Source organism: Cynocephalus volans, chromosome 2 (assembly GCF_027409185.1).
Source record: "Cynocephalus volans isolate mCynVol1 chromosome 2, mCynVol1.pri, whole genome shotgun sequence".
Classification (NCBI taxonomy): domain Eukaryota; kingdom Metazoa; phylum Chordata; class Mammalia; order Dermoptera; family Cynocephalidae; genus Cynocephalus; species Cynocephalus volans.
In genome coordinates, this window is record NC_084461.1 from 33,911,757 (window position 1) to 33,926,035 (window position 14,279).

General features: G+C 36.8%; 1 protein-coding gene across 1 annotated transcript in view; it reads left to right on the forward strand.

Annotated features, from left to right (window-relative positions):
* WDR70 (WD repeat domain 70) overlaps positions 1 to 14,279 on the forward strand; it is a 359,712-nt gene that overhangs the window by 44,582 nt on the left and 300,851 nt on the right. The window contains exon 6 of the mRNA XM_063087213.1: positions 14,181 to 14,240. Coding sequence (XP_062943283.1) covers positions 14,181 to 14,240 — 60 coding nt within the window. The remainder of the gene's footprint in view (positions 1 to 14,180; positions 14,241 to 14,279) is intronic.

Here is a 14,279-nt window from a genome sequence, read left to right on the forward strand (position 1 = left end):
GGTTAGCAGTTCTTGGAATTGTCTAAACAGGACACAGTGATACTTAATATATTTATAAATGCTCCTAGACAGATCTGATTTTGTAATTTAAAATTACTGGTTGAAGCCATGGCATTATTTGATATGAAATATCAAAATTAAGTTAGTAGGAAAAAATGATTTCTTGAGCTCTCTCAGAGTGTTGGAATTTCCAAAGGTCTTGAGTTTCTGCTTGGGCATGGCTTCTGAGCTGATTTGGTTACCATAATCTCATTCCATTGATTTTATTCAATGTATTTTGGGGAAAAATTATATTAGAAAGTTTTTCACATTGACATTTCCTTTTCTTTGATATGTGTAGTGATAGCGTGTCTTGCTTGGCTTTGATAACTTTAATGCTTTGGTAAGATCTAGGGACACTATTAAGTCACATGAGATGCATATCTTGACTCAGATCATATAAAGAGAGAAAAAATTTTTGAAAATCATTCTGGCATGTGGAATAAGCATCTCTATTCCTAAAATAGAATGTAGGGATTAAAATGTTATTTTAAATGGAGCAGGAACCTCTTACTTTGGAATAATAAAGTCTTAAGTCTCGTCCCCCCTCCAGAATATCCTCTATGACCACTGAGTCATAGTTTAAAAATGAAAACCTGATTTCAACTCCCTTGCTTACAGTTTGATTCCTTGTACCCTTCAGGATATGGTCCATACTCTGGTATTTGGGCCAACTGCCCTTCAAGTGCTTCTCGCTCCTAAGCACACTGTACTCCAGCCACTTCTTGGACGATTTCATAACTTATTGGTCAGAGTAGGTCATTTTTGAGAATGAATGCTGGTACAGGACCAATCCAACCACTTGGGGAGGTATGGTGACCCTTGTTGTATGAGAGCATATCCACATTTCCTACCCCTTCTGGGCTGGTTCATGCCCCTCTCCTTACATGTATTCTTTCTCACTGTGCACACTTGGTGAACTCTTTTTCCTATCTCAAGTCTCAGCTCAAGGTTACCTCTTATAAAGCTTTTCAGCCTTGTTTCTCTGTATTCCAGTATCTGTATATGCATACTTTAACATTTATCAGATTAATAGAATTATTTATAGCTCTTTGTATTCTAGTAGACTGTAATGTGACTTGAGTACAGGGATTGGGGATTGTTTTTGTCTGTTACTCCTGTATCAAATATTTTTGATGTCTGGTATGTGCTCAATAATTGCTGAATGGAATATAAAAATGAATGTAGTCTTGTCTATGTACAGGGTTACATGAGGATTAATGCAAACAAAAACATCTTGTACAGTGCCTGACACATAGTAGGTATTTGGTAAGTGATAGTAACTATTGTTACTAGTTGTTAGTGAGTTGGCCAAACAGTGTTGTTCTAGTTATCTATTGCTGAGTAATAAACCACCGCAAACTTTGTTGTGTAGAATAATAGTCATTTCTTTTTATTATCTCAGGGTTTCTGGTGGTTGACTGGGTTCAGGTGGGTGGGTCTTGCAAAGGATCTCTTCTGCAGGGACTGGGACTGGAGTCTCTTGAAGACTTCTTTATTCACGTCATCTGGGACTTCAGTGAGGTTTTTTGTCTGGAACACCCACGTATGGCCTCTCAATGTGACCTGGCCTTTCCTCACAATGTGGAGATAGGGTTCCTAGTGTGAGTGTCCCAAGAAAGACAGGCAGAAGCTTATCACATTTTCTCACCTAACCTCAAAGTCATGTAGCCCACTGTCATTGTATTATTGGTTAGAAGCAAGTTATTAAGCAAATTCCCCGTATTTAAGTGAAGGGGAATAAGATTCCACCTGTTGATGAGAGGATTATGAAAGAATTTTTAGACATGTTTTAAAACTGCCACAAACATGATAATTATGTTACCTCTGTTTTGTATGTATGTTTATATAATATGCAAATACCTGCAGCATATTAGTCTAAGGTTTTTTTTGGGAGGGAGGGTAGAGGAGGTTTAATTCTGAGATATGCTTTTTATAGGTTTTATAGCATGGTAAAATTATAATACTCATTTCAAGTTCCTACTGCTCCTTAACTTCCATCCCTGCTGCCGTTGTCCAGACTTAGATCAACTGTAGACTTAGATAAACTGTACTACTGTAGTAGTTTGCCAACTCATTTCTCTTTTTTCAAACACCCTCTCCCCCCTGACTTTTTCTTTTGAAAAACAATAAATCCACAGAGTTGTTGAAATGGTAATATCATTTAGCAGTTGTCAACATCTTGCCAAACTTATTTTCTGTCTCTTTTTTATCGTTTTTTTGTCCCCTTAACTATTTGAAAATAAGTTGCAGACATTATGACACTTTACCACCAAATCTTCAGAATTAAGACACTTTCTTACAAAACCACCTTAAAATTCTAGGAATTGTGACACTTTACCCAATAGTTTAGCATTGTATTTCAAGAATTATAACATTGTCTTATATAACCACAAAACCATCAACATAACCAAGATATAAAAATATTTAATAATAGTCCAAATTTAATTTTACTCATTTGTCCTTATAATGTTCTTTTTAAAAAAATTTAATTTAATTTCTTTTTACATTCTGTGATGTTGTTGCAGAGCAGTTTGGAGGGAGCGGGAGGGGGAAAGGAGAAGGAAATGGCATGGAAGAAGGAGGAAGGAGGAAGGGCAGGGTTGAGGCCTGTGGCACCCCCCACATCACAGTGGAGGCCAGAGGGCTACCAGTGGTGGCTTGGTCACTGCCGGACTGGCTACTGATGTCAGGGGGGTGTGGCAAAAGCCCTTGCCTCCCACCTCCCCAGCTTGGAAACCTGGGGCCCTTCTTGATGCGGCTTGGTGGTCATTGCTCGGCTGATTGTGCATGTCGGGGGTACCTGGCCGAGGCCTGAGGCCCCCACCGCCCTGGCTTGGGAGAGCCCTGGGTGCTTCCTGTGGTGGCTTGGTGGTCATCTCTGGGGTGGTTGCACTTGTTGGGGGTGTGTGGCTGAGGCCCTCAGCCCCCACCCTCTGGACTGGTTGTGGGTGTCGGGGGGCATAGCTGAGGTCCCCTATTCTCCCTCCTTTCTGGCTTGGTAGCCCAGGGGACTTCCGGTCCTTCTAGGTGTTATAGGTGTTCTTTGGGAAATGAGACCTTTACTAGTTAATATCTGTAGAGAAAGTGAAGGAAAGTGGTTAGGGCTCCTCAGATGTTCAGAATCTTGTCAAGCATTTGATATGAATATGTACATGTGCCCAGGTGTTCCTTGGTTATTGTCTAATGTACTTGTGCCTGTGCACCCAATGTCCTGGGTTATGGACTTAAGTATAAAGGATGAATGGCTGTGATCTACGGGAGGTAATATGAATCTGTTCATGAACTTTTTGAAGTACCCTCATATATTCAGGATGTTAGTCTGTTGTCAGATGTATAGTTTGCAAACATTTTCTCTCATGCTCTAGGTTGTCTCTTCACTTTGTTCATTGTGTCCTTTGCTGTGCAGAAGCTTTTTAGTTTGATGGAGTCCTATTTGTCTATTTTTGCTTTAGTTGACTGTGCCTTTGTAGTCTTGTTCAAAAAAGTGCTGCCCAGTCCAATTTTGTTTATCATTTCCCCTATGTTTTCTTCTAGTAGTTTCATAATTTCAGGTCTTAAATTTAGGTCTTTAATCCATTTTTAGTTGATTTTGCGTATAGTGAGAGATAACGGTCTAGTTTCAATCTTCTGTATACATATTCAATTTTCCCAGCACCATTTGTTGAAGAGTATACACTTTCCCTGTGTATATTTTTGGCGACTTTGTCGAAATTTGGTTGGCTGTAAGTGCGTGACTTTATTTAATATTGTTTTTTTAAAAAATTCTGTGAAGAAAATCATTGGTATTTTAATAGGGATTGTATTGAATCTGCAGATTGCTTTTGGTAATATAGACAGTTTGATGATGCCAGTTCTTCGAAACCATAAGCACAAGATATCTTTCCAATTATTTGTGTGTTCTTCAATTTATTTCACCAGTGTTTTATAGTTTTTATTGTAGAGGTCTTTCACCTCTTTGGGTAAATTTACCCCTAGGTATTTCATTATTTTGTTAGCTAATTATGAATGGGATTACTTTGACTTCTTCTTCGGAAATTTTGTTATTGGTGTATCAGAATGCCATACATTTTTGTGTTTTTATTTTGTATCTGGCCACTTTACTGAATTTATTTATTAGTTCTAGTAACTTTTTGGTGGAGTCTTTAGAGTTTTCTGCATATGTGGTCATGTCATCTGAAATAGGGATAGTTTGACTTCTTTTCCAATTTGGATGCCCTATCCCTTGTCTTATTGTGCTGGCTAGAATTTCTACTACTGTGCTGAATAAGAGTGCGGAAAGTGGGCATCCTTGTCTTGTTCCAGATTGTAGAGGAAAAGCCTTCAATTTTTGTCCATTCAGTATTATATTAGTTGTGGGTTTTTCATAAATAGGCTTTATTGTGTTGAGGTATGTTCCTTCTGTACCTATTTTTTTGAGTGCTTTAATTATAAGGGATATTGGATATTATCAAATGCTTTTTCTGTGTCTTTCAAAATGATCATGTTTTTTTCCCTTCATTCTGTTGATGTGATGTATCACGTTTATAGATTTGCATATGTAATGAATCCCACTTGATCATGGTAAATGATCTTTTCCGTGTGTTGCTGGATTCTGTTTGCTAGTATTTTGTTGAGGATTTTTGCATCTATGTTCATTAGGGATATTGGTCTGTAGTTTTCTGCTTTTGACGTGTCTTTTTTAAGTTTTGGTATGAAGGTAATGTTGGGAAATAGAATTAAAAGATGATATGAGTCTTTCCATGAACTTTTTGAAGTACCCTCATCTGCCTCATATAAGTGGAACCATATAGTATTTGGTTTTTTATAACTGTCTTATTTCACTTATGATGAAGTCCTTAAGGTTTATCCATTTTGTAGCATTTATCAGAATTTCCATCCTTTTTTTTTTTTTTTTTTGTCGTTTTCGTGACCGGTAAGGGGATCGCAACCCTTGGCTTGTTGTCATCCGCACCACACTCAGCCAGTGAGCACACCGGCCATTCCTATATAGGATCCGAACCCGCAGCAGGAGCGTTGCTGCACTCCCAGCGCCGCACTCTCCTGAGTGCGCCATGGGGTCAGCCCAGAATTTCCATCCTTTTTAAAGCTGAATAATGTTCTCTTGTATGTATATACCTCACTTTTTTAAATTTAAAAATTTTAAATTTATTATTAGCATACTCATTCTTACAAATCATGGTATTTCTTTATGCCCTTTGCCTGACCTGTCACTTCCCAAACTCCCTCCCTCCCCACCCCCATCTCTAGTATCCTTAGATTTGTTCTCTCCTGAAAATTCAATGTATTGTTATGGTCATCTTTCTTTCCTTCCGTCCTTCTTTTTTCCCTTCTTCCCATCCACCCTTCCTCCCTCCTTCCTTCCTTCATAGCAGCCAGTTATGAGTGAGAACATGTGGTATTTCTGTTTCTCTGTCTGGCTTATTTCACTTAACATAATTTTCTCCAGATTCATCCATGTTGCTGTAAATGGGAGAATTTCATTCTTTTTTATGGCTGGGTAGTATTCCATTGTGTATATATACTGAGTTTTCTTTATCCAGTTGTCCATTGATGGACACTTAGGTTGGTTCCATATTTTGGCTATTGTAAATAGAGCTGCAATGAACATGGGAGTGAGTGCAGGTATCCCTTTGACATGATGATTTCCATTCCTTTGGATCTATACCCAGTAGTGGGATTGCTGGATCATATGGTAGCTCTGTCTGTAGTTGTTTGAGAAACCTCCATACTGTTTTCTGTAATGGCTGTGCTAGTTTACGGTACCACCAACAGTGTAGAACAGTTCCACTTTTCACGCATCCTCACCAGCATTTGTTATTCTTGGTCTTTTTAATAATGGCCAGTCTAACTGGGGTGAGTTGATATCTCAGTGTGGGTTTTTTTTTTTTTTTTTCAGTGTGGGTTTTTTAAAAAAAATTTTGTTTTATTAATATTATTCTTTTGCATTCTATGATGCTGTTTCAGAACAGTTGGGAGGGAGAGGGAGAGGGGAAAGGGGAAGGAAATGTGATGGAAGAAGGAGAAAGGAAGAGGGATGGGATTGAGGCCTGTGGCACCCCCCATATTCCCACAGGGGAGACCAGGGGGCTGGCTTCCAGCAGTGGCTTGGTCATTGCTGGGCTGGGTGCAGATGGCAGGGGTGTGTGGCAAAAGCCCTCACCTCCCACCACCCCAGCTCGGGAACCTGAGGCCCTTCTTGTTGCAGCTTGGTGGTCATTGCTGGGCTGGTTGTGCATGTTGGGGGGGCATGGTCAAGGCCGGAGGCCCCCAACCACCCCGGTTCAGGAGAGCCCAGAGTGCTTCCTGCATGGCTTGGTGGTCTTGATTTGCATTTCTCTTATAGCTAGTGATGCTGAGAATTTTTTCATGTACCTGTTGGCCATTTGTATGTCTTCCTTTGAAAAGTGTCTATTCATCTCCTTTGCCCATTTTTTAATTGGATTATTTGTTTTTTTACTGTATGGTTGTTTGAGTTCTTTGTATATTCTGGATATTAATCCCTTGTTGGATGTGTAGTTTGCAGATATTTTCTCCTGTTCTGTATGTTGTCTTTCCACTCTGTTGATTGTTTCCTTTGCTGTGTAGAAGCTTTTTAGTTTGATATAATCCCATTTATTTATTTTTTATTTTGTTGCTTGTGCTTTTGGGGTCTTATTCATCAAGTCTTTGCCCAGTCCTATTACCTGGAATGTTTCCCTTATATTTTCCTTTAGTAATTTTATGGTGTCAGGTCTGTAAGTCTTTAATTTATTTTGAGTTGATTATTATATATGGTGAGGGGTACAGGCCCAGTTTCATTTTTCTGCATATGGATGTCCAATTTTCCCAGCACCATTTATGGAAGAGGCAGTCTTTTTCCCAATGTATGTTCTTGCTGCCTTTGTCAAAGATCAGTTGGTGTAAGTATCTGGGTTGATTCCTGGGTTTTCTATTTTGTTCCATTGATATGAGTGTCTGTTTTTATGCCAGTACCATGCTTTTTTGGTTACAATAGCTTTGTAATATAATTTGAAGTTGGGTAGTGTTTTGCCTCCAGCTTTATATTTTTTGCTTGGGATTGCTTTGCCTATTCAGGGTCTTTGTTGTTCCATATGAATGTTTGGATTGCTTTTTCTGTTTCCGTGGAGAATGTCATTGGTATTTAGATGGGGAATGTGTTGAATCTGTAGATTGCTTTGGGTAGAATGGACATTTTCATGATGTTAATTATTCCCATGCAAGAGCATGGTATGTCTTTCCACCTTTTTGTGTCCTCTTTAATTTCTTTCAGTAGTGTTTTGTAGTTCTCATTGTACAGAGAAATCAAGATAAAATACCTAGGTATCAATTTAACCAAGGAGGTGTGTATACCTAATTTTGTTGATCCATTCACTTGTTGATGGATATTTGGGCTGCTTCTACCTTTTGGATGAAGCAAAGAGGTAATGAACATGGGTATACAAATATCTCTTCAAGACCCTGTTTTTGGTTCTTTTGGATGTATACTGAAAAATGGAATTGCTGGATCATCTGGCAATTCTGTTTTTAATTTTTTGAGGAACCACATACTGTTATTTTCCATAGTGACTACACCATTTTACATTCCCACCAACAGTGCGCAAGAGTTAGTTCCTATTTGTCCACATCCTTGTTCCAATTTTTCCACATCCTCAGCAGTAATTGTTGTTTTCTGTTTATTTGATAGTAAAGCTTTTTGTATTCTAATGGGTATAGGTGATATCTCATAGTGGTTTTCATTTGCATTCCCGTAGTGATTAATTATCTTCAGCTCTTTTCATGTGTGTATTGGACATATATGTATCTTTGGAGAAATGTCTGTTCAAGTCCTTTGCCCATTTTTGAATCAGGATGTTGTTTTTGTTGAGTTGTAGAAGCTTTTAAAAAATATATTCTGGATATTAATCCCTTATCATATGTATGATTTGCAAACATTTTCTCCCATTATGTAGGTTGCTTTTTCACTGTGTTGATTATTTCTTTTGATGCACAGACACCTTGGTGATTTTTTAAAAATTCTAGTTTTTTAATATATATGTATTTATTGATGCATAATTGATTGTACATATCTGTGAGGTACAGCATTGAGTATCAGTACCTGTGTGCAATATGTGATGCTCAAATCAGAATAATTAGTATAGTCAACATTACACAATATAATCATTTTTTGTAGCCCTTTACCAGTTTCTTGCTAACCCCCCTCTCCCTCCCCCTTTCCCACTTGTGGTGGCCTCAGTTCTGTTCTGTCCTTTCCACAGTTCAACAATTATTATGATTATTTTATCTTCCCTTCTTTTTTAAACATTTTATTTATTTATTTTTTAGCTCCCACTTATGAGTGAGGACATTTGGTATTTCTCTTTCTGTAATTTTCTCTAGTTTCATCCATATTGCTGTGGATGGCAGAATTTCATTCTTTTTTATGGCAGAGTAGTGTTCCATTGTGTATATATACCACAGTTTCCTTATCCAGTGGTCCAGTGATGGACATTTAGGTTGGTTCCAACTCTTGGCTATTGAAAATAGAGCTGTGATAAACATGGGAGGGCAGATATCCTTTTGACTTGATGTTTTCCATTCCTTTGGATATATACCCGGCAGTGGGATTACTGGATCGTATGGCAGTTCTATCTGTAGTTGTTTGAGGAATTTTGGTACTGTTTTCTATAATGGCTGCACCAATTACAGTCCCACCAACAGTGTAGTAGGGTTCTCATTTCCTCTGCATCCTCGCCAGCATTTGTTATTCTTTGTCTTTTTGGTAATAGCCAGTCCCCTGTGTTGTGATGATATCTCAGTGTGGTTTTGATTTGCATTTCTGTGATGCTTAGTGATGTTGAGCATTTTTTCATGTGTCTGTTGGCCATTTGTAAAAATTCAAATTTTATCAAATTACTCTTCATGGCTTAGAGTTTAAATTTCTGATTTTTTGGATTATATATAGTCAGTCTCCTAACTACCTCTGTGGCTTAATTTTTTATTATGTATATACATGTAACACACATACATCCTTGCCCATTTTCCTGCCTAGCAATTTAAACTATAGTCGGCAAAAGCATTTGAAGTTCAGAAAATGTCAAGGCTCATGTATTCTCTCCCAGATTCCTTCCACATTCACCTGGTGAACCTCTATTCATTTTTCCAAAGACATCACAAATATCTCTTTTCTAAGCATTTTCTACTTCTCCAGGCAGAATGGAATTGAGCACTGAACCCTGTGTATACTTCTGTCATAGCATCTGAAATGTTTTATTTGTTTACCGTTTGTTTACCTGTCTGTTTTGCTTTACTGAACTGACAATTTTTTGTGAGCAAAGTATTTGTCTATTGTCTTTATTTATTTACTTTTTATTTTTATTTTTGATGGCTGATCAGTGTGTCGATGTGAACCCCTGACCCTGATGTTATAACACTGCATTCTTACCAACTGAGCTAACCAGCCAGCCCTAGCCCTGCTCTTTTATCCTTAATCTGTCATACCTGGTATGTGATATGTAATTAAATAAGTGTTTATTAAGTGAATGTATGATTAGTGAGTGAGTGAATAAATGAATTAATGTTAACTCATTTATTTATTGGATCATTTAATGGATCTCCCGTGTAAGAGTAGAATACACATAATTTTGGTTCCCTGTGGTCCTGCATTGGTAACTATAATTTAATGATTTCTGGGAGAAAATAGCACTCATTTTCAAACTCCTTTCTGGCGGTCCTCACTCTCCCCGCAACTCCCAACAACTTTGTAGTAGATCTTTGTTTTTGTCTAGACTTTTTATTATGGCTTTTAGTAGTGTACATATACAACTTTCTTAATTTATGACTTTACCCGAGAGTGGTTGTTACTGATTTGCAAGTCTTTTGAAAATACTGTAAGGATATTTGTCAGATAGAATTGCTCACGTTATTCCAGAAGTGTTTTCTGTCATTGTTATTGTGGGTAGACCAAAGAGCCTGGGAAATTATCCTTTGGTTGGTATTTAAAACCAAACCAGAACACAAAGTGGTATCTTTTTCTCTCTTCCATTAAGACTGTAGCTCTTATTATGAATTCTGGTAATAAATTACTTCATTGAAGTCATGTAGTTTATGATGTTCCTTGGCAGGAAAATCTTTAAAATATTTTACTGTTATAGCAAATTTCACACTAAGCCATATTTCAAAAAGTCATTAGTAAAAGTTCTGGAAAAAGAACAGTCACCATCAAGTGATATGCTACCAAAAGATGGATTGCTACTATTTTAGATGATTTAGTTGTGCCAATTATATGGGCTTTTTATGAGTTATGCCCTACACGATTTCCTGTAAAACTTTCATTTAAAATATAAACAACATTTATCTAAACATTTAATTCACTCCCAATGTAAATACTAAGTCCCATGTTCTTGTAAGTTTTTTCTTTAAATGTTAGAAATTGTCTATATATAGGCACATTCTGCACTGAATTAAATGAAATAATCTTCATCCCAGCTTTCTAGTGACAGTATTTCTATTTGCTGAATGATGAAAAAGTAATTAGTTATGAAATGAGACAGACTGTAATAGATTCTTCTCTAAGTGAAACATTTCAACTGTTCTGGTTCTTGCAAGAATACTTAGCACTTACACTGAGTTTTTGTTGCTTGCAAATGTTGTCATTCAACACAGTAGTAGCCCAGAAATTATTTGTTTGACTTTTAAATTATGTTAGAATTTGTGTTGGAATATTGATATCTCTGAAATAGGTATGTGCAGTCCTTTTCATAATATAGTAAATCATACAGTAACATCTTTGTCTTGAAATAAACTACAAATTCCCTAGCTGTTTCTTTGTTTCTGTTCAGAGCCTTCTTGGTTATTTCTTCACTAATCTGTTTCGGTAATGGACTGTATAGTAATCTCTCAGATGCAAACAGTCCAAAACAAAACTGCCTTCATTTCTCTATCATTGAAGTTTTCAATCTGCTTTTAGTCTGGGATATAATAATTTGGTCTTGAAACGTTTCTAGTTTTTAGAAATCTTCAGTTATCCCCTGCCTCTCACTTATCAGGCCGACCTGAGATGATAGCACCTGCTTTTCTTTATGGACATACTGTTAAACTAAAATTTGAGGGCAAATTAAAAATTACAGTTGAATGTGATCAACAAGATAGACATTGGGTCATTTTTCCATTCCTAAAACTTTTGTGTGTGTCTGCCAGCACAGCTGTTTTGTGGACTGGGGATCCAGAGAAGATAGATATATATACATAGACTTCAAGAAGTTTACGTTTTGCAATTGGTTAGGGGGTGATGGGGTGAGAAATAGGTCAAAAATTGCAATGTATTGTGATACGTTCTGTGGTTGAGATAAGGAAAGGTTGTCATGGGAATGCACAGAGGGGTCATTTAACCTAGAGTTTGAAATGTTGTGAAATGCTTCCAGGAGTAGATCACACTGATTTGACTCTTGAAGGTTGAGTAGGTATTAGCCAGGTAAAGAGGAAGAAAAGCCTGGAAAAAGACTAATAAGATGATATGACCAGAGAGGTAAGCCTTTGAATAGATAATGACTATCACTTATTGAGCCCTACCATTTTCCAAACTCTATATTAGGAGCTTTAAATCACTTACTCTACAGTAACCTATGGGACAGGTACTATTATATGTAGTTAGCAAATGAGGAAGCTGAGAGTCATAACTTTTCTGAGGTCATGACATGATTAATGAGTGGCAGAGCTAGATTTAAAAACCCTAGCTTTTCTGGCTTTTTGTCTAGACTGTTTCTTTTCTAGAAAGTGTAGTTTTAAGATGGAGGAGATAGTTAAATAGTTACTGTCAGGCTAGGGCTCAGACCCTTCAAACCCATTGTACAGACTGGGTCACAGACCCCTCATGTGCCAGGCTAGGTCACAGACCACTCACATACAGGTCACAAGCTAGGTAATTGGGAAGGATCCCGGGAGCCATTGACAGAGTTAACAGGTTCATTCCAAAACAAGCTCAGTCCTCAGCTTCCTCAGCAGCAGCAGAAGCTTACAGCAGCCTCCAGCAGCGGTGGTGGTGGCCTCCCAGGGCATCCTGGGGGCCCTGGCAGCAACAGTTTGCACAACAGTAGCAGCCTCCCTGTGGCCCCTTTCCCCCAGGGGTGTCCTGGGGGCAGGGACACTGTGGATCAGAGCCACTCATCCTTTATACTGAAGTCTGATAACCCAGGAACACCTGGGTGCCCACTCGTATCCATAGAAAGTAGCCAAGGAACACCTGTGTGCAGGGGCACAGTTATCATTTACATCAAATGCTCAGCAAGATTCCGAACCCTGGAGGGATCCTGACCATTTACTTTCACTTTCCCTACAGTTACTATGTTGTCGAAAGGTCAGGTGTATAGGTTAAGTTCTGAAAAGTGTCCAGGGGTATTTACAGTGACTTGTTTATTCACTCCAAAAATATTTCCTGAGAGCCTCTTATGTGCTAAGAACTGCCAGGCATTAGGAATAAAAAGATAAATGCCAAAGTGGTAGAAGTAGAGGTTCAAAGAAAGTAGAGACACTGAATGAAAATGTAGTTTGAAAAATCTTGTTTGCAAAGAAAAAGATAGCAATTGGGCAGTCTGTGTTTTTAATATGGGAAATACTTTGTTTATATGCTAAGGAGGAAGAACCATCACAGGAGAAAGACTGACAATATAAAAGAAAGAACTTTTAGATTTCATATATTTAATTGAATAGATTGCAAAATTATCCGTGAATTCGTAATAGGCATAGAATTTTAGTATGATTGTGCTGCTTTTGGGTAATGGAGACCTGAATAAACAATGAAACCTCTTATTCAAATGATTGCTGTGACCTCTTATATCTGATTTATGCACTCCTTTTTACTATCTCTCAATTATTCTGACCATACTCCTGTCTATCATAGCATTTGTTATATTGAGTTAGTGTCAGTGATGTCTCCCTCTTAGACCATATGCTTCTCTGGAGGGGGGTTGAGTAGAGATTATGTCTAATGCCACCTAGCATCTGGTATAATCTCACTTTAATAAATGCTTATTGAATCAGTGAATTAGAGTGAGTTTCTTATTCGCACCATTTCAGAACAACAGTTTTTTGTTTTTTTTTTAAGTGCTGAGGGTTAAAAGGTACATAGCTACTTGGTGAAGATTTTGTTGTCTGTTATAAATTAGGTACATAATTTATATTTAGGTATGCTCAAGTACAAATAAAAAGAGGACTTTTAATATTTTGGATGTTGAAAGAACATTGTTGGTTATTTTTCAGGGAAATCTGTAATGATTATTTTATATATGGGTTACAGTATGCTTAAAAATAATTTTTGATATTGTGGCAAGTTGTGTCCTAATTTATCTTCTTCAGCTTATAATTATATGCTTTTTGTGAGATTTTTTTCTAGGCATAGGAAGACAGAAAAATAAAGGATTGCATTTTAGTAGGATGCAACCAAATTGTAATGTAAATTATCATTGTGTTTTGTTATTTATTATCAGGGGAACAGTGTTTTATATAAAATATTTATTTAAAATTTATCATCAATCATAATTATTAGGGAATTTATAAATGCCAGTTGCAATAGATAATGATGATTTAGTCTATTTGCTTTTAGGTCTGTTAGATTCTCTTTCATTTTTATAATATAGAATTTTGAAAATTATCCTAATAATTAAAGTTCATTGGTTTGTTCAACTCAAATATCAAAGTATACTTAATTTTAAAAATATGTATATACACATATGGGGAATCTCAACTTTATTCCAGTTTTTTTAGTATAGACTTTTGATGCTCCCTTTTGATTTCTATAAGATGTGATTTAAAGGAAAAACAAATTCCTAATTTCTCCTTATAAATTATCAGCAACTACTGATTTATGTTTATTTTTAGATTAAATAAAAAGTTTATGTTAACAATAAGGAATAATTTCATAAAAGTTAAAGAATTTCTTAGGTTTATCTTTTTAGAGATTTAAATTCAATTTATCAGTCAAAGAAACCAAATGTCGTCTATCTAGAAGTTCAGAAAAAAGGAACCCTCACACTTTTTTTGCTTTTTTCCTTTAAAGCTTTGTGTTAAAAAGCCAGTGATGCAATTTTTAAAAGTTGTATTTCCTGTGAATGTGGTATGTAATTCCCCATTATTTTACTCATTGATGTTATGGAATTTTGTTTCAGAATCCTGTCCAAAAGATTCCTGATTCACATGAGATAACACTGAAACATGGCACTAAAACGGTAAGTTTACAAAATTTGGTTCTTTTCTCTCAATTGCAG